The sequence below is a fragment of the Cottoperca gobio genome, chromosome 5 (assembly GCF_900634415.1).
Source record: "Cottoperca gobio chromosome 5, fCotGob3.1, whole genome shotgun sequence".
NCBI classification, from domain to species: Eukaryota; Metazoa; Chordata; class Actinopteri; order Perciformes; family Bovichtidae; genus Cottoperca; species Cottoperca gobio.
Window position 1 is genome coordinate 11122041 of NC_041359.1, and position 22365 is coordinate 11144405.

Here is a 22365-nt window from a genome sequence, read left to right on the forward strand (position 1 = left end):
CTAAATGCTGTATTCATTTCAAACACATTTTACCTGTGGCTGTCGTTTTCATGGCAAACTGCTGTGCTACTCTACTTTTGGTAAAACTATATTTCTACCATTCATACACGCATGTTCATGTGTGATTCCTATCTATAAAGTTAGAGGAAGTGCTGCTCTCTTCTGGCCACAAACAGTAATTGCAAGTGTTAAAAACAAGGCTGGAGAGATAACAGTAGGTATTGTTTGAAGTGGCACGTAACTGGCTGCAACACACAACCGTTCACCTGTTAATATAGTTTTGAACAGGATGTAACGTATTAATGGGAAAGGAGTACAATACACAAAACTTAATGAACTATTTTACCATCCTACACTAGATAAAAGGTCATTTCTGCTTTAATCTATGTTTGGCAGGTACTCTGGTCTCTGGTCCTCCAATCCACAACATATGTTAGGTTAAAATATGTAAAGTAGTACACACACCTAAGGATCGACAAAGCAGTTAGTTTGTGCCACCAAACCACACATTGAGAACATGTCTTACACACTCTTGCTAACATGCACTGTGCAGTAGTAATAAAATACATCACAGAATACCAGAATCACAGGGGGAAAAAGACCAAAGTCATTTCATATGAATGTATTTAACAGAACAGATACCAAACAGCAGCACTTACAACAAACAGTCAAGAGGAGAATGTGATTCAGATGACAAACTCCATAAAAGTTTAGACAAAAAGTTATATTGTGTTTGAGAAAATGAGAACAAAAGTTTGAACATACTCGTGTTTCTTGAGTTATTTGGTTAAGTAGCACGGAGTAAACTTTATTTTAATGACAACAGTAAAAGTCTACGGTGCCAAGTGTGAATATACATAAGAATAAATATATTATCTTGATGTGATGAAGGCATACATTTTTATTTTGACAAACATTCTACTTGGTTTAAAAAGCTAAATACAGATACTGTCTAAACAAAGATAACATTAATTAAATCAATGTACTTTTAAAAAGTTCTAAGATTTATTCTTTATTTTTTAGAAAGCATTTACATTGAAATACTGCAGCAAAATACAGCAGAACTTGGACATTGCAAATGAAATGGTCTTTTCTGTGTCTGTGTCTGTGTCACCTTTTTATTATTTATGGCATCCATGATAATTCTGACTGCACTGCCATGTACTGTAACTTTGTGAGGAGAAGATCTGTGTGCTCCGCCATTGAAAGAGTCCTGCTCGGACAAAACAACAAAAAAGGTTCTCTGTGATTACAGCCTTACTGTCACATTAACACAAACCCAATGCAATAGCGGGAAAAGCACAGAAACAAATAACAAAGCAACAGAAAGAACACAATGTACAGTCGTGCCCTTTATTGGCATTCAACAGCAATATTAAAGATAGACAAACAAACGGGTCCAGTCTGTTGTGACGTGTGTGTTGATGACAGCCCCTCTGTAGAGATAAGTCAAGAACATGCAGACACTTTAAAGCACACAGCTCTCATTACAGTCAGTGGTGCTGCCAGCGGATCTCCTCTTCAGTTCCCGGCCCTCTGTCTGGTGGTGGGGGTGGGGCTGGTCCCCCTGTGACTGCTGCCCTGGCTCCTGCTGCTTGACGTCATCCCACCCCTGACTCCTCTCAGGCTCCACCTGGAGGTAGGCGCGAACACGGTGTTGCTGAGCCACAGCGCCGCTCAAGTCAATGACGCGACACTCGTACGTGCCCTCATCTGACGGCTTGACACTGGAGAGACGGAGCTTGTGGGAGATGTTGCTGCCGGCCACTTTTACCACCTAATGGGGACACAAGATGATGTATTCTTATTTAAAGGTGGTTAATGGTAAACATACAGTAAAATATATTCTATATCATTTTAAACTCCTTAATTGTGGTTAAAGAAATTTTCACCTCCAAAATGACCATTTGTATATCAATTACCTACACCGTGGTACCTTTATTTCTTTAAGAAAGTTTGTTTTTCTCAAATTGCTCCATGGTGAACGTAGAATCCAAAAGCTGAACAAGTCTTGATGAATTAAAGTAAAGTAAGTGCAGTAAATACTGCACGAGTTGTGTGAGAGTTTGTTAACAGATGTTTGGATATAGTTTTGCTGTTGTTAAAGGTTGCCCCGATTTACTGTAGTTCATCAAGACTTTTCTTCGTTTTTGGATTCTACGTTCACCAGGGAGGCATTCGAGAAAAAATAAATGTTCTTCAAGAATTACCCGGGGTGAGTAATTGATACACAAATGATCATTTTTTGGGTGAAGTATCTAATAAATAAAGTATCTATCTATCTATCTATCTATCTATCTATCTATCTATCTATCTGTCTGTCTGTCTGTCTGTCTGTCTGTCTGTCTGTATGTCTGTCTGTCTGTCTTTCTGTCTGTATGTCTGTCTGGCTGTCTATCTATCTGTCTGTCTGTTCTGTCTGTCTGTCTGTCTGTCTGTCTGTCTGTATGTCTGTCTGGCTGTCTATCTGTCTGTCTGTCTGTCTGTCTGTCTGTCTGGCTGTCTATCTGTCTGTCTATCTGTCTGTCTGTCTGTCTGTCTGTCTGTCTGTCTGTCTGTCTGTCTGTCTGGCTGTCTATCTGTCTGTCTGTCTGTCTGGCTGTCTATCTGTCTGTCTGTCTGTCTGTCTGTCTGTCTGTCTGTCTGTCTGTCTGTCTATCTATCTATCTATTCCTTTAAGAGTTAATGAAACTCCTGTGAACGAATAATATAAATATTTCTTGTAAAAGCTTGGATGTCTTTTATATTCATTATAAAAAAATATATATTTGTGCTTGTTGTTGACGCAACATAAAACTTACACTAATCTTGGTGGCGTCTTTGGAAGATTCCTCCAGGGGTACAACCTGCACAGAAATATGGAGGATGCATTAGCAACAGAACGCTGATCGAAGATGCATCTCATGCTAAAAATGACTCATTTCATTTTACAACAGCAAAACATTGCAGTGGAAAAACATGTTGTGATGTTTTCAGCAGTCTTTTCCTAACAAAGATTCCTTGTAGTTACCATTTTCTCTGGTGGTTGAGTTTTATGTATGTATGTGTGCGTGGGTACGCATTCTTATATGTGCATATTTAAATGTGTGTGTATGAGCACACGCACTACATCATTGAGCACGTAAGCCTCTGAGCAGGAGAGTGTGTGTGAATGTGTATTCAGAGGCATAGAGGTATTCTTTTGGGCATAGGTATGAATTATGCATGGAGCAGACTGAGATTTTGAAAATCTATTTCTTTCTCAGCGCCAATTATAGTGTCTAGAGGCACAACAGGGGAGCCTGAGTTCCCCCATGATGGGAGAGAGTCAACCTGGCAAATGCTAATCAGCAATTATCCCCTCGTTTCCGGGTTTCTGCGTGGCTATGGCTAATATAGCATTTCCCTCTGCCTGATATACACTAAACTTTAGGTTCAGTCCAAGCAGTTCTGTCCACATTAATTGAACTTCAAAAATTGAAAGAAGTAAACTGAAAATGGATTTTACTTAAGAGGTGGGGGAATTTACCCGAAAGTACCCACAAACGACATACCCAAAGTAAATTGAAAGCTGCTCTTCAACCATTTGCACCAGCTGCATGATTTTGGTCTCATTCAAAAGATAACTCTCTTTTTGTTCTTGCAAAACATTGATTAATCACTCCAAGTGCTTCTGGCACTGAGTAATAGTTTGAATATACTGAATTTGAAGAAAATACACTGAGATGAGTATAGCTGGCAGGTATGAGCTGGAAAACACAATAAAAACATAGAACCAAGTGTTATGAAGTAAAACTTCCAATTTCAGATAAAAGGGATAAAAACTTAATTTATTAGACATATTTTTCTAAGAGTAACACCAGGCGTACACAAGCTGTGCATGTGTACATATTATAATATTTATTAATAAAATATTATTTTGATTTATTTATAAATAACAATAATAATAATAATAATAATAATAATAAGCTTTATTTGTATAGCACCTTTCATACAAGAATTGCAGCCCAAAGTAACATAACAATTAGTACAAGGACAGAATAAGAGCATTTACAGTACAATAATCAAGGTGTAGATGTAAATGAGTCTGAAGTACCATTATAAAAATAGCTGAATTAAAATAGTATAAAATAGCAGATAAAATAGTATAAAATAGCAGATAAGATTGCAGAATTAAAATAAAATAATATAGCAGAAGTAAAATGGTATAAAAATAGCTGAATTAAAATAGATAAAATAGCAGCCTTTACACATTCTTTGACATTTTCATAATCCCTTTGTCTGTACTTTCATCTATATTTCTCTTTGCAAATAATCCACATACTTTCTTCCTATCCCTGTTCTCTGCTTCCTTCTCCCATAACATAAACTGTCTTTTATGTTCTTCCATTGTTTTCAACGCTTCAGATTTAATCTTTCTCTTTGACATTACTTTTTCCTCTTGCTCTCTCAACCTTACTTTTAACTTTCTTACTTCCTCAACACTAAATGATCCTCCTTCAGGAAAACCAAGCTTAAAAATGTATGAAATCATTTAAATTAGTTTAAAGTGGCTAAGATAAAAATATATAAAATATCACCATTGAAAGGCTAAAGTAAAGAGATAAATAACTATTATATACCCATATTCCCTGTTAGTAGTAATCACACAGAGTAAGTGAAGTATAAACACATTTTTGTTATGTTTTGTTTGTATTTTCTTCTGAACAATAAATAATAAATATAATTTTGAAAAGAAATTTTATTTTGTAAAATCAAACCAGTCCGCGCTAAAACCAGGAAGTGTCTGAACCACGATGAACGCACTAGATATTAAGTTATGACTGTTTATGATCACACAATGTAAAAATAGATCAGCTGATTTCACAGATTGCAACAGCTGTTCATGGACTTTTAGAGATGTGATGATGTTCACAGTGGATATCTTTTTACTGGAGACGAACGTGTGGACATCTGGCAATGCCTTATGAGCGTCTTTTTAAAAATATTGCTGAAAAGAGGATATTTATGAGGCTTTATAGGCAAGTGGGCTCAAAGTTATGATTTTGATTTTGAGTGTACTTGCTAGTTTGAGGAGCTGATTGTACCGCTGTTGTGATTTTCATCTCAATATCTAAATAGACGAGATTCTAAGCTTTCCAAAAATATATATATTTTCTTTTTCTTTTCAGAATTAGGAAATGTACATGTACATGGCACAATAAAACTCCTCGACGGCCTGCCGGTGGACCGTCCACCCGTTAAGAGGTTAAGAGGTTAAAAGATTAACAAAAAAGGTTTAACCTTGGAAAACCAATATATGGATTGCTGAGTAAAATAAAATAGCTCTGTCATAGATTATGTTACTTTATGATAGGCCGCTATTGTCCCTTTTTTTTGACTGGGAACCACATAATGTTGTTTAGTAAGATAAAAACTAAAATAGATTTTTTTAAACATGGACAACACACAAATAATGAGTTGTCTATTCACATATGAAACATTTAAGTTAAACAATTACTTGCAGAAGCCTTTAAGATGTCTGATGAGAGCTGCTTTACAAGATAAATGTGGGGTTTGTGTAATCATAATTTTTAGCTAACTATTTCAACCATTTATTGATTACTTTCAGGTTACTCCTCCGCTCACTTGCAAACTAGTCTTCATGTTCTCAATTGAAACACATGGTGTTAGTGTGTTACTTAGGTTATTGCGGGTTATTGTAAATATACTAAAGGTCAGGTCACAGCAATTTATTTTCCCACTTGACACGAATAGGTGGGTATATTCTTTTGAAAAATATATTCTTAATTAAGTTGAGCTCTGTTAAGTTTTCCATGTGCCCCCCTTCCAACTGCAGAAGTACTCCTGGTTGAGAATCACTGCACATACAAATACAAACAAGAAAAGGCTGTTTTCCCTTGTTTCTTACATTACTAGTGATCTGCGCAGGCTTCTCTTGCCAGTCTCTGTGGTCCTTGATGTACCACCACTGGATCTCCAGGGAGTAGGAGGGAGAGCCCGCCCCTCGGAAGGAGCAAGCCATCTCTACATCCTCACCGCTCTGCGTCATGATGTTGTGTGGCACCTCGGTAAAGAGAGCTGCAAGAGAGAAAAAGGACAAAAGTTTAGAGGACATGAGCTTATGACATCCCTAAAATGCGAAATCCTCAAGATTTCTAGTTCTCAGGGAGCTCAGTGACAACATTTCACTGATGCATCAGAGTTGAACAAGAGAAAAACTGTGACACGCAGGTACAAGGTGTTGGTAACCAAGTACATATAGCAATGAGAAATTCAGAGAGAAGGTATCGACTTAACAAACCAGTGCCAATTGTTATAATTATCTCGATGTTGCAGCAGCTCGAGCTGAACATTGTACCGATATACTAATTTGGAAGTGTCCCTTCAATCCTACGCACACACTGTAATTCCACCTACACACAGAACATCATTTTCTCTAGTTTGGATTCCAGAAATGCTCAATAGCTCTACATTTCCCATCACATATTATCGGACTCAGGATGCAGTATGTGTGTGGGGGGGAAACTTTGTAATCCTTTTTGCATGGACGCTCAAGCTAAATGGAGACATTAACTGACATAATGCACCTTATTCTATAAACACACATTTAGCTTGTAAAAAGTCCTTGTTAACTAAAACAAAAAACAAGAATACAGAATGAATGAAAGTGTGAATCAGGTTGTTAACGGATGATACTGATTAAAGGCACAGCTTGGAGGGTTCTCTTTCAGAAACCGTTTATTCCCCACATGTTCTGTGTTTGTTAAATATTTAACTTGACAGAGCTCCGACCAAATTAATATGAGTGACAACTTCATATAAAATGTAAATTACATTTGACACAAAGCTTTGCGCTTTTGTAAAATGTAATTCTACACAGAATCATTACATTTCATTTAGCTGATGCTTTTGTCCAAAGCAGCTTACAATAAGTGCAAACAACCACCAAGATACAAACTCAGAAGTGTAATCAATACAAACACCTCACTAAATGTAAATTACCATGAAGGGTACTCTCATTATAGTCAGTTTAATGTTGTGCAGGCAATATTCATACAGTATTGACCATTATAATATAGCTAATATGCTGTATAGTGAGAGTATAATGCACATAAACCATCCGAGGAGATTAAATGTAAATGTACAGTATTTGCACACTGCACTGAGCCTTGTTTGCACACCCACCAAAGCCACACTCCTCCTCATCTCAACCTTCCTCTTTTACATCCTCTCTCTCAGTCCCACTGATTGCATTGATTTTATATGAGCATATTTAAGAAATATTACAGGATAAGAGTGCTAAACAAATTAATTGTTCTGTTGTGGGTATTTACATATAATAACAAACTGTTAAGAATAGCTATATGTATTATTTTTTTCTTTCCGTCTCTTGAAGCTCTTGTATTTTTTTGTATCCTCTAGAATTTTAAAACATTTTTTAAGGCACTTTTAATAAATGCTGAAAATGTAAGATAATCTTATCTGCATCTGATGAGTTTAAATAGTATTCCTTCATTGAAAAAAAATACAATTAGCATAGAGCCCTCACTGAACAAATACATAAAACAACACCAAATTCAACTTGCTGTATGCTCACACTTGGTAGCACAGAGCTACTACGGCCTACCTTCCTGTTTCTGTACCGGCACGCACTCTGCGTGTCAACAGTGTGTTCCACAAGCTGCTAGCTTGAAAGCTGTGACTACTAACAATAGCCATGTTTGCTGTTTACGTTCAGAATGTTACTTTTGGGGGAGTGGCTATGTAGGGAGGCCTGAAAGGACTGTAAGTGTTGCCAACTTAGATTTTTCTTGCTAGATTTAGCTACTTTTGGAGCTAGTGCTGCTAGCTACTTTCATTGGAAAAGAGTTAGCATTATTGGGCTGGGTTTTTCGATTGGATAAGTAAAAAAATCTAGTTTACTATAATTGTCTTCTCCAATGTTTCCTACAGAAAGTTTTAATGCATTGCCACTTGATCCATTGTTAATATAAAATACGGATTACTGTAGCTTTAAAGTGGTTTAACTGAGGTATGGTCTTATAAGAGTATAAATCATTTTTCAAGAAAAATGTAAACTACGGCTGCAATAGAGCAAATGTTTTTTTTCAACAATAAATCTCAGTGTGACAAACTGAACCAAAGATACAAGTTGCTCCGGCTCCACATCAAACAACGTCCACAACAAGTCTGTGATGAGAACAAAAACATTCCTGTACAATCCTAATGTATTGTATCGTAGAAACAGTTTAACAGGAATAACAATGTAACACATTATCTACTCACTCTGGAGATTTGAAATGTGAGACCGACTCTTTAGTGAAACAGTGAAAAGTTTCATTTAGAGCCCATTGAAGTGTGATTAGAGAATAATCTGTTTGTTCGGTCTATAGGTAATGGTCTACCTTTCATCATTAGAGTAATCCTCTTTTAGAGAGACACATGGAGTGAAGAGTGAGAATATTTAGAACAGGTTAGCAAAGCGAGAAGTCAGTCATCGTATCTGTAATTGCTATTCTCTCGGCTCTTGTGCAAAACTGATCCAGGGTCGAACAGGAAATATGTGAGGAGAAAGGCTGAGAATCAAGGAAGGATGGAGAGGGATTTGGTATCTGGGGCCCTCAGGAGTCGTGCCCTTGATGCACCGAGGCAAGTGTGTTGAAAAGAAAGAGTTGAGAAGGATGGATGTAAAAATGAGCAAAAGTGATGCATAGAGAGGAGCTGGGAAACAGAGTGTCTTAATCCACACATACACACACAGTGATAAGAAGGAAATAGCACCTTTAGAAAGAACTGTTAGCAAAGTAATGACACATGGAAATGTACGCAGACACCCCTGACAAACTACTGAGTCATCTACTGAAAGTTACAACATAATTCAAACACTTGTGAATATGTTTCTATCTTCAGCTGTAAGACATACAAGCTGGCTAAATCAAAGACCCAAGAACAACATGTCTCCATATTTAGGATTTAAATCCGTGGAATGTTTCCCTCATTATTTAAAGTGTTACATTGATGTACATGCGTTTCACCATGGCAACATAAAGGTCCATTACATATGAGCAGACAGCACTTAACGGTATAAAAAAACCCAGCGCACTTTAGCCACTTAAGAATCATTTATTACTTTATTTTTCTCTCCAGCTCTCCTCTATTATGCAAATTCTCCTGAGGCAAAAAACCCCCAAACATGTGAGATAAGGATACATTTCAGTCAAACACAATCGAACTCTTCAGTCCTGTTCCATCTCCATTTGAGTCCTTGTTAAGACTCTGACAGATACAAAGGCAGAGAACACATTTCTCTCTGGTTGCTGAAGCTCATGAGTCAGCTCTCATCTCAGATCTGTCCGCTACAAGCTGGTCATGAGAAGTGTGCTATACAACACATGGGCTGAAGCTATAACATGATACTGCATTAAAAGTGAAAACTACCTTTTATATGTGTATATATATATAAATATATAAATATAAAGGTAGTTTTCACTTCAGTTTTCATTATACATATATAATGAAAAAATACCTTTTTTTAATATATATATATATATATATATATATATATATATATATATATATATATATATATATATATATATATTATAAAAAGGTATTTCTTGAGCATTATCGTTTATTTTTTATTTGGGAAAAAGCAGTTTGATCACTTAAAGATAAATAAATACACAACGGAATATTTAATTTATTTTAAATCAAGGTACACTATGATGGACCAGGTCCAGGTATTGAAATAAAGTGCTAGGTAAAAAATAAATGTTGCCCCCTATATTAGCATATTGCATCAAGTAATATGAAATTAAAAGATCAGATTTATTTAAACTCAAATATCAATATCAATATGAGCATCACAAATCAAAATATTAGAAAACATACACTTAAATGAGAAAAACTTTGCACTTTGTTAAAATATGTTGATGATAAAACACAAAACAATTCAACTGTGTGAAACACTACAGATCAGAGTTCATTCTTTAAAAAAAAAAATACAATATATTCATCTTTTCTTATATGCCAGATATGCAAAAATAGAGAGAGGGATGACTGGAAGTACAGTGTGGAAGATTAAATATATAATTATTTTATTGAAGGAAGATTAATTTTCTGGAAGCGCAAAACAGTGGACATCTTAGTACTTCTTCTTAGGATTTCTTGTTTGATTCTTCTACTGTAGTGTGAAATGAAATGCCACGCTGTTGAACTAATAAAACTAGGCATTTCACAGATATGCGACATATTTTCTGTGACAATTTCTTGTAGAACAAACTGTTCGTTTAATGCCATTGTAGACTGTAATGACAGCTGGTATAATGATTCACTGTCATCTGATGATGCATGACTTTCCTGATAAGAAAACAATCTGAACTGAACACAGCGATGAGATTCAGAAATAGCATCTGAGTAAAAGCGCTGATGATTATTAGAAAGTTAAAGGATCCAGAAATGAAACTGTAGTGAAACCTTTGGAAGAAAAAAAAAGGTCGGAGCTCACAGTAGTAGTTATTTAGAAAAAGCTACACACTGAATGTTGCAATTATTAAACAACCAATTATTATTTTTGATTTTATTATTAATAAGACTAAATAAATACTTGGTGACAAAAAAGATAAATGTGTCACAATCAATCCATTGCTACCAATTAATTTTACTGAAAGGACAATGTCTGCAAATTGAAGAAAAAATAAAAGGGAGCAAAGTTGAGATACAATGTGGATGTGATGCCTTTTTGTCTGGAAACATTTTTCAAATAATAAGACAATTTATTTTTAGTTTCTTGCCAGTGATTCTTCTTTTATAAAATAATGAAGTCAATGTTGAAAAAAAACAAAACACTGTAAGAGTGTTTGACGAGGTGCTAGGTGAGCAAAAACACTGTATACATCTTATTATTCAAGACCAACACCCCTCTTTCGGATGCCTGATGAAGAGCGCAGAGAGCATGAAAAAACTTATCACAATGCCTTGTAAAAATGTGTTTCCAACATATGCTGCAAGAGCTGAGGCCTGGAATCGCAGAGAACTTCCCTGTGCATAAAATATATGAGCAAAACAACAGAGGGTAGCATTTCAATCATCTGAGCTTTCTCAGTATTCAATGCAGGGGCTGGCACTTTTTCTTTGGTCCTCAAGATACAGTATCAACAGCTAGCGGCGGAGCACAGACAGCGGCATCTGTCACTTTGAACAGGCTGTGTTCCCACAGACAAAAAGATCGTCTGGGACACACAGTAAAACAAACCTGAGAGCACAAAAAGAATGAAATGGATAGGAATACTATCTAAATTAACTAAAGTTCAGTAATGCTATTGTATTACTTGATTAGTGACAAGTAAAAAATGTATGGATTATAAATCAGTCATTACCAACTGACCGTTTGCTCCATTAAACAGTGGTAGTCCAATCATAGTTAGCTATCATAGCAACTATAAAAGGCAGGGCAGGGCCTGTCAAGCTTTGGTCTCCACGTTGAAGCTGTGTGTGGGGTGTAGTAAAAGTGATACTGATACTGATACTACTACTATATAAAAAAATACATGAGCAAACATGTAAGGAATGGATTTAAAAGTATGTTTCTCTGCTCTAACGTAAGGTGCAAACTATCTTACGGCGCAACTGGATTTTTGATCCAGTGATGTTGATGTTAAAATTGATGACATTTCTGCCAGAACTACTTTTTAAAAACATAAACAACTATCTTGTTTTTTTAAGGAATTATGGCCAATTTACAGTAAGAAAACAAACAACATCTTGTCAGTGCTCTCAGGTGGACAAACTATGTAATAGTCATATTGTTTCTAAATTGCCTCAAATCTAGTTTGATATTTCTGTACTGGCGCTTCAGTTTGATTCATATCATAAAAAGCAATACATTGTTAGTTGACTAAAAATGGACTAATGTGAGTCCTGATGTCACATTATTTATCATTGTTTGTAAAAGTATTCTCCTAAAATCAACCCTTGACACCTTTTCATATGTCAGAAAGTCTTTTTCTACAACTCAGTATAAAGGAGAACTGGTGAAGACTTAGTGGAGCTAGCTGAGTGTCCACAGACATTTGAAACCACAGTGTGTGAAGTCAAAGTCAAGTCAAGGAGAGAGCAGCGCAGGGAGTCCTCAAATACACCCGAGAGTCCAGAGCTGCAGTCAGACAGGCTTATAGTTGCAAGGTAATTCCTTCACTTTCTCATTTGCCCAGCCAACCAATAAGACTCCAATTCTGCAAACGCAGGATTTTTCTCAATTGTCCACCTCATTCTTTCTCTTGTTTAAATCCTTTCTTAGTCTCTCTCTCTCTCTCTCTCTCTCTCTCTCTCTCTCTCTCTCTCTCTCTCTCTCTCTCTCTCTCTCTCTCTCTCTCTCTCTCTCTCTCTCTCTCTCTCTCTCTCTCTCCAGCTCCGTAACATCTCCCACAAATCTCCCCTATCATTGTTGACACTACTCTTCTTGCTCCCTTTTCTATTGGCCTTTCATTATTACTTTCTACCTATTAAAAGGTAGAAGGTACACTCACCTTCCTGGCCTGAGTGGGCAATTTGTGTCGGTTGGCTCTCTGGTGTGTGGCATAAATAGATGCGTCCAACTCTCAGAGTAGCTCACTACATCTCCTGGAGCCTTGCCCACTGGCTCTGGCAGGTGTTCAGCATCCTGGGGTTATTCCCCTGTGTACGTGTCTCATTGTGTGTGATGCCCTGTGGCTTGTAGTCAGCATACAGTGTATGTGTGTGTGTGTAAATGGAGCTGTGCCAATGTCACAAATGAACAGTAATGGTGCTGCTTTGTGCTTCTGTTGCATGTTTTATGCAAGACATAATGCACAGGGTGTCCCTATATATGAGTGTAAAGGATGTGAGGCAAAAAGGAGCTTCTCCAATTATCATTAACACACACACACACACACACACACACACACACACACACACACACACACACACACACACACACACACACACACACACACACACACACACTCATCTCTCCCAAACATTCACCAAAACACAGGATATCACAGCAATACATAAAAGATCAAAGGTTTCTCTCCTTTACCAGATGGAGGAAGACAGAAAAATTTAAATAAATTTATGAGTATTTATGAGTGACTCACCACATTATAAAAACAAACGATATAACTATATATATATATATAAAAAAAGAAGAAGTGTTTTGCCTGCCTTCTGTTTTCTTTCATCAAGCAGATGAAATGTAATTGTTTTGCTCTGTTTCAATCCATCACATAATTCATATTGTTCACTGATTTGTTTCCAGTGACGGGCAAACAGCCGCAGTGTTAGGAGTAAAAGGCAAACTGCAGATACAGAAAACGACACTGAGGAGAAGGTTAAAAACACACATTTGTGAGATGTTACAGTATGCAATGCAAATAATACTTCATCTGTAGTATGCCACACTATGTGCAATAAAAGTCTAAATTGTTAGTTTTGGTTTACATGTTTTAAGGTGTTGCGTATCTTTATATTTTGCTTATGTGCACACTTTTTTATTTTGGTGCAACTTTTCTCCACAGCAAATGTGTTTCTGTGCAAGCAGAAGCTAGCAATATATCAGTACAATTTGTTATGCATTAAGAGAAAACACGAGGTGTGTTTTCTGAGTCTTTTTTAAAGCAAGGCAGTCAAACGTCTTAGGAACTGTGTCAATATGACAGAGTACAATGAAATTGTGTTTCTTAATTTATAATTTAAACTTATATTCACCACATAATAAAGTCAAAATTCATCAGCAGCCAACTCGATAATATCCCTCAAAACTCATGCAGTACAACCCAAGTTTCATCAAAAACCATATGTGACTTTCAAGTGAAGTCTGCACCACACCCAGATTGTGCATCTTATCGTAACACATCTTCAGTTGTTCCATAATCATGAGCTGTGGCACCGACAGAAAGTAAAACTCAGTTTCACAACACGTAGCTGTGAATTGTGACAAGTTGTTTTTAACTGAATCTCAAATGTCACCTGCGATATTCACTCCCACCTTAAACATAACGTAAAGTGGTGTCACAATATTATATCTCACAAAATGACTAAAAATATGTTTCCAACATCACTATGACAAATGTATGCAATATACATATGCAGTGATAAAATGAGAAAAAAAACTGTGTTGCACTGTCCATCTGTCCCATAATCTGGTAAGTGACTGGGGAGCAGGGGCTGGTTGATGTACTGCTGATGAGCAAAGTGAGAACATGTGTGTAGATGGGTGGGGCAGTCAGGTGATGGGGACAGGAGGGAAAGTCCGAGAGCAATGGACAATGGTGGAGGGACAGAGAGACAGACTGTCACTTGGAATCAAGAGAATTTTGTAAAACTGTTGCCTAGCACTAATCTGCTGATTGGAGGATCCCTAACAATACAAATGCACAAAAGCAAAAATGTTATGACAGCTACACACCTAGAGTTCTATGCGTACATCCCAAATCATGAGCAACACCATATCAGGCTGTGCCCAAACTAATTCCTCACCATCCTGCTTCCCCTGTCCTTCCTCCTCCTCCTCCTCCTCCTCCTCCTCCTCTCGGCTTTATCGATCTGACAGTTTTCAAATTGCCTTTCAGTTTGTGATGCAGGCGCCCTCTTCAACCTGCCTTTGAAACACGACTTGTTGACAAACAGACTGTCTCTCGGTAAGTGCTGTGCCGACGTCGGGCCCTGACAAGCTTGCTCTGCAGACATCCAACTGTTTCCTGACTTTAATCACAGTTGCATCACCAGAAATCATTCCCATAACCTTGGTTGAATGCTAAATCAACACAAAAGCTGATGCCTGTAGTAGCACCAAATTGGCAGAGAAAGGAGTGAAAACGTGTACTTTGAATGTGAATATTGACTTCCAGGGAAATCTCAAGCACTCTGGGTTGCCTTATTTATAACTGCTGTATAGCTGGCACAGAGGGAGTTTGCTTTGCTTGGACTTTTCTAAGTATAGATTTTCATAAAGGCAGTATTGTCAGAACTGTGCTCTGGTAGAGGCAGGGGAGCCTTGGTTAAAGATGTAAGTACAGTACATGAATTTTTTTAATGCTCCTCCTTGTCATTTCTAACTATATTGCTTGGAGAGCAATGGTAGAATTTCGGCCACGAGAACACAGAGGCTGCTGCTTGCTATTCACCAAAGACTCATTAAAATGAGAACTGGAGAAATAATGAAAGAAAGCAATGCGATGGAGGACATAAATATATGAACCAATACATGTACACTGCTGCAGCCCGAAAGGAGACCACTCTTAAATATGTTCTCACTTCAAGTCCAAGGACAAAATGAGAAGGATAAATCCAGCCAGTGCCAGTGTGAGATCAATCCTTCGATTCTCTCTCATTCTGTCTCCCTCCCTGCTTTGGAGCTTGAGCTGTTTGAGGATGACTAAATTACAGAGGGCTTATTAGCATGGACAAGAAGCAAGTGTGACACCCATATCTTTGCTGGTCCATATGTGTGTGCTTGTGTGTGAGCCAGAGAGAGAAGCTTGCAGGATACGCTTTTCACCCTGCTTCTGTTTTTCTTTAATTTTTCAATCATTAAAGGACCAGGCTTATGTTAGTCTATAGTTTTTCTTATTTTGAAGTAAAATACCAAAGTTAAGTAGCATTTCCAGAGGTAAATAGTGCATTTATTAAGGACTGCTTTAATGTGCGGATTAACACACATATAGTGTGCTAGTATATAAGCATTCAGAAACAGAACGGTGTATGTGGGAGGGACTTAAAATAACGTTCACACGTGGTCACGGCAATGAAACGCAAACCACTGCAAGAATGTGGCTCATTGATGTGTTTTAAGTAGAGAGCTGTCACTTCTTATTCAACATTTGAACAACTGTTTCAATCTGGGGGAACAAATTAAATGTTTGATTTGCAATCATCTGTATAAACTCTTAATCCTCTTCAGGCAGGAATGTTCCTAAAATGCACTTTGCATCAGTTTGCTGAGTTGAAATGCCACAGCCACACAGTAACTTTAGTTTCTCACTCAAGTAACACAGTGGAGGCACTGAAAGGGAACGACACACTGTCAGAATTGATTCCAACAGGCAAAGTGTACTCGAATGCTGAGTCAGCAGGACAGGAAATTAGCATTGGCAGGGTTGTAGCTTGCGAGCTCACAACAGCCTTCCACTAGCTGAAAATGATACAGTGTTTTATCAAATGCTCCTCTAACAAAGAATTAGCATTGTGGGTAATAATGCACAGGGTTTGTCCACTTCTGATATTATAGGAGAAAATACAAATCATGTAAAACAAATATCTGTATCACCATGCATGAAATCAGGGAAACTGTGAATGTCGGCACACACCTTACAGTCATGTAAAACTGCAGGAAGCAGACAAATAAAGGCCTTTGGAATGAAGCCCTGGTAGCTGAAATAATTGAAGAAAATCCTTTTCTAGGATAAGTGCAAACATTTTTCATCTGAGAAGTTGCCACCTTACGGGGACAGCAAGTAAAATCAGGGTCATTAACTCAATGCCTCCATTTGAGGCCCTCTGTAGGGCACTGAAGAGCAGAAATGATTCATTGAGGAGAAATCAGCCACAGTAAATACCAAGACATGAAAAAAATCAAACCTAACATCGTAACTTCCACTAAGGTGAATACATAGAAATCTAAATAGCCTGTGAATCCCTATGGGAGCATGTAATAAGGGGAGCCCCAAGGGAACAGTTGATGATACAACAACAAGCTCCTGTAATAAAGAGACCTGCTGCAGATATTTATCTGGATCTTACAAAGCTTTAATCATGCATGCAGACAACCTAGAGGAAGAAGTTCTGTTTGGTTAGTTAATTTGGAAAACCTTCAGGGATTACAACACTTTGCACTGGTTTAGAGGCTAAAGTAATACAAGGATATTGTTTAGCTGCCAGATTAAGTCCATTTTATGAAGTTATTGTATCCTTATTAATTCACCACTTACAGTCAATGAGGTAAGATGAGATGAGTTAAATGTTATACCTGCAGTTGATGATACGACGATCACCCTGACTCACTGTGCCAAGAGATATCTGTCCAGCAGTTAGTAATACAGCAGTTGTACAAGTCACAACCGATAACCAAATGGGAAAGAAAACATGATAACAAACACAAATGATTAACAAAAGTAGGTAGCTTGGGAGTTTGACAGAAAGTCAATAACGCTGTATTTGGTTCAGAATCCGCGGCGGTGCAAACAGACAGGAGTCTCCTTGGGGAAATAATCGTTTGCTGCGAGACCTTCAGCCTCCCTTCAAGGTGGAAGGTAAAATAATGAAATAAGAATGGAGTCGGTAATCAAGCAAGCAGCTGTCTGCCTGTTGCTGCCGGTACTTCAGAGTGAATTTTTCATAGCCCTTGGGACACAAGACTCAAAGGCTATTTCTCCCAGAGTGTGGAAGTAGCATGTGTTGTTGACAACACATACTGGGGCTCTGAGCCATTTTTGAGAACGCACACTGTACTCCATCTGGACTCTCGCATGATGAAAGACAACGATATCTTCTGATTGAGTATATCACCCTTGAGAACTGAGTGTGTGTTTTCACAAAACACGACAGTCGAGTTCAGCAGTGACCAAAATGCTAAGAGCACTCTACTCATGCATGATGTGCTGAATAAAGCTGTGAGGAAGTTGAAGCAGAGCTGACCGTCTCAGCCAGAGGTGAGAAGGGTCCTACACAAAACTACATTTCTCAAGCTCACGGCTCACTCTCTGGCGGTTCTGGCTAAATTGTGACCGAATTGTTGACTTAAGTCTTTAGTCTTCAGATAGTAGCATCTGAGACTAGAAGAATATTCCGTTCTTAGCTTGCCGTAGTTCTGGAATGAGCGGCAGCTGTATTAACCTCATTGGGACATTTTAGACAAAATAATTATTAATTGCAAAGAAAGTTCAGTGGACCAAACCAATATTTCATGACAAGCATAACTACTCCACGCCAGTGATTAATGCGTCACCACCAGAGGAGGCTGTCCCTTCAAGTTGTGACATGTTAAAATGTACTCCTGTTTCCAGTGGTCAAGGTGAGCATTGTTTCAACCATCCTTTCCCTCTCTTGCTCTCTCCTACCGAGGCTATCCTCATTAAGAGGACACCAAGCAGAGGACTGGCAGAGAATCCCAGACACTTTGGAAGCCTAATGAATTGGTACACGCCCCCACACTGTCAAAGTGGTACGCTCACAATGGATAACAGGATGAACGCTGCCAACAGTGTCTCGCACTGGGTTCAGAATTGAGGATGAAACCATGTGTGGAATCATCATCACTTTGTGTTGTACATGAACAAAAACTCCATACGACACCATACAAACAGCGCTCACTCTCAGCTTCCCCCTCTGTCTTCACTAGGGAGACTGGACCTGAAGGAGCGTATGGCCGGTGAGTCATACTCTGACACGATGCCCACAATGAGGTGAAGGCACGGATTCACCTAACCTGGTCATTAGGCTTCACACAGAACATATTATTTTGCGCTGCAGGTCATTCAATCTACCCTTCAGCTGAAGTGGAAACTGGGGTGCAAGGGCTGTCCGGGCCCCAGCCAGATCCACTTATCTGAAACAAATGATTCAGAGCTGAATCTAACAAGCACTCTCCAGAACGGTGCATCCAGCCTCTCTGCTCTACATGACGGCTCAGCTCCTCTTTGCTTGGGCAATTTATCAAAGAGCACGATTGAAAGAGAAAAAGAAGAAGAAATCGCTCGAGGATTACTTAACCACAAACACTCTCTTTCTGGTGCTGGAGCTACTGTTGTTGAAAAGTCAAAATAGAAGGCTTTTATTTTGTTTCTAGATCAAGTTTTAAAAACCTGAACAGTTGTTTTTCCCAGAGGAGTTTTTCATTTTTGTTAAGACATTATGCCATGAGGCATTTTCTTCGTTATGGCCAGCCACACTGACACATGGAGTGGGAAAGAGAACACGACCATTATGTCCACATTTAAGTAACTCCCATTGGGAGAAATGCTACTCATTGATTTTCCAACCTGTCCAAAACAATCAATCTATTTGGAACCGCTGCGCTCCGCATTCATTTATAGCGATCGAGCTAAAAGCTAACTTGCTACGAAGCGAGGGCTCAAGGGACAACTGGAGAGACAATGTGATGAAGTGGTTATCACACATTTTAATTAGACAACAGCAAATCTATGTCTGGAGCTGCTGGAGAATGGTAGGATTGCTAGTAGGTAAAAATGCCAATTATGTTTAAAAGAGCTGACACTGCTGACACACGGAAAAGGGTATTCTACACTTGAAAGAAATAGCACTGGCTGAAAATGAAAGCACTTAAGGAACAGTAATGAAGCTTTTTAGCAGTGGTCTGAACGCTACCCTATAGCACACATAAACACATTTTTGGATGCCATCACCTACAGCATAATTTATGGACTAAGTCACTATAAGGTAAAAATATATGTATACTCAAAAAGAGATTTGGAGTGACATGTACACAGTGACATTAAAGTGATTTCAGGAAAGTCTAAGAAATATAATTAAACATGAATTATAAATATAAGCTTTTCTGTTGTGTAATTGGGTCTGTTAATACCACTGTACACCTATTCTTTATTAACCAGCTAGTTCTACTCCTTATCATTATTTTATATGCCCCCCTTCCCTTAATTAAAAGATTATACTATCTTATGGCAGGTTTCACATACTATTTTTAGTTTCATCAGCGGTGAATGAACATTGATGGATAAAATAAAAGGCAATTTGACAAGATAGATCAGCCATCAATATACAGTACATAATCATAGAAAACCAGAGTCACTAGAAGTCCAGTGCACAAGTAAGATAAGTGCTACAGTACACAGGGCATCCCAAGTCTTCACCCACTTCCAAAAAAAAAGCACATAGTGCAGCGCCATCCCCTCTTTTCTTTTGGCTGCCTTCAGGGTCATTTGTCTGAAGAACACTGAAGGCACATACCCTTGGATTTTTGTTTTTATGGTTCACCTTAGCTTGCATTTCCATTTCATGTCCATCAGCAAAGAACTTCAGCCAAACCTAGGCTCTATGTTTCTTACCATAAATGAATCTGATAACACTGTTAATTTGGACAGGAGACACACGGCCATGTCGGTCTGGTGAGGCTTTATAGTGCATGTCAAACACACTAGTTCACAGAGATACCTAATGATGTATTATTTCACATACATTGCCGAGAGATTGTAGTAATAGAAGATAGTATTTTTAGATGCCTGTAAAATCAGGCAGATGCAATCGCAATATTCACAACCTGCTTTTGACAGGGGCCTCCTATGTTGCACGTCTTCTCTCCTCGCTCTTTCCTCGGGTTTCCTGCCTGCCGGACTCTACCGTCTGTCGCTACGGTTTTTGTTATTGGGTAATTATGATTCTGGGAGATTCAGGTCAGAGAAGGAAGGTTGGGGGTTCAAATCCCTGGTGTGGCTGAATTAAATAATATTCTTGAAACACATAAATAAAGTGGTTCAGTGGCTTTCAGCTGTGATCTTGTATACAGTCACAGCTGGGTCAATTTTGTGCAATGTAGCATTAGACACAATACTCACTTTTACTGTACACTACTATACAACTATAACAGTCATGATCCATATGAAGAAGACCACTATAACATGTGTTGGAGATGCATAGTTTGTTACGTTAATAGTAATGTTATTATAGCCTGGGGTTGTCCTTTATTTCCTCTGATATTGTATCACTATTTCCATGGGAACCTGTTTATTTTGCTCTGACATTTAGGCCATAATTATCTAACTATGATTTTCTACAGAAATAATAAATAAAAAAATCTTAAAGACATTGTGTTTCATCAGTTACTGTTTGAATTGAAAGGTTTAACAAAAGCACTTTAAGCTGTACCTGGTCTTGTCCAACAAAATAGGAGTTATTCAGAATAATTCTTAATCAGTTTGAATAAGGGGTATACATGTGGCTCGTGCCCTGCTCTTGATAAGTTATTAAAGTGATCTGTCATATTCAGTTAGATGAAATGCTTTACCAACTTGCACACTCAAACACTTAAATGGACATAAAGAAGTTGGGATATTCATAAATGTTATTTAATCCCCCAAATGTTACCTATTTAAGTCATTTACAGACTACGACTGAAATAATAGTCGACATCCATCTTCATAACAACAATTATAAACTTTAAAAAAGAGAGATTTAGAAAAACAACCAATGTTCACTGAACCACACTCAGTCACTCCTCCTCAATAATGTTATCATATTAGGAGCTTCTTCTTCCAGTCAAGCTACCATCAACAAACACAGGCATAAAACAACTTACCATTTCCAGAGATATGATTATCCACCTCGCCGTGTCCGACGTTGAGAGCCGCGTTAAGTTGAATATAAAGTCCCACGTACTGTAAAATCCCTGTTATCACTCCAAAGGCTCCCATTGCTTCAGCTGGTGTTTCGAGCACTTGTATGAAATTTGTCACATTAGGTGAAGAGCATCCGTAAAATATCCCCGCCGGCGGTGAGCAGCCCTCACAGACATAAAGCTTGGAGCTGGAGGAGAGAGGCGCTGGTGCTGCTCCACTTGGCTCTGCGGGAGGAGGTGATGCGGCCAGCGGAGGCGGAGGGAGAAGCAGCGTGGAGACAGGTGCAGCGGCTCACACTGAGAGTCAGTTAGGCGGAGGGATCTTAGGGATGTTAGTGACGGTTGGTTTCAATTTAATTTCGGCACTACATTTGAATGTTAAATCACTAACCTGTAGATGTCCTCAATGATAGTTAAGTAAAGGCTCAAGGGAGGTTTTCTTTCTGATGATGGCTTAATACTACAGGTTTAAATCTATCACTTCATGTATATTGTTTTATAAGAGCTCATTATAGCTTTATATAATTATAATGTTTATAATTACAGTATGTTTATATATGTTTTATGTCCTTTATTATGTTTTGTATTTAAGTCTCTGTGTGTTCTGGGTTTTTCACTTAGCTGCAAGACAAATGTTCCCTTGGGGATACAGTGTTAAAGTTGAAAGCTAAAGGAATGGGCCTAGTCGAGGTTAGTTTATGCAGAATGGAAACATCCAGCTTGGCTGATAACTTTACATAGACATTATATTTAGTTTGTTAATCCGCACAAGAACTATCACGTTGTGGTGGTCTTGCTACTGTAACAAAGTCTTTTTTTTGTGTAGGCTACTTGTACTTTTGTGAGTATTTAAAATAATAAATGTAAGTCATTTTAATTAAAGACTTTGTATCACAAGTATTGTACTTTTATTATTTAGTTAAAAAGAAACTTCATATGAAAAAGTCAAGATGAAAGGTGATCAATCAGTGTTTGATGTGGCATTTATATTGTTATATTTTATATTTCTATGTTGTTGCTTTGGTGATTTTAATTCTACTGTTGAAAGTTGCAGT

The 22365-nt window shown here is 38.0% G+C and overlaps 1 protein-coding gene across 1 annotated transcript; it reads right to left on the reverse strand.

Annotated features, from left to right (window-relative positions):
* Positions 1–606: 606 nt before the first annotated feature.
* Positions 607–21530, reverse strand: vstm2lb (V-set and transmembrane domain containing 2 like b). Its single transcript, XM_029432162.1, has 4 exons — positions 21272–21530; positions 5891–6060; positions 2802–2846; positions 607–1777 (listed from the first exon to the last, which is right to left on the reverse strand). Exons 1-4 carry the CDS (start codon positions 21384–21386, stop codon positions 1469–1471), a joined length of 639 nt encoding a protein of 212 aa, XP_029288022.1. The 5' UTR covers positions 21387–21530; the 3' UTR covers positions 607–1468.
* Positions 21531–22365: the final 835 nt, after the last annotated feature.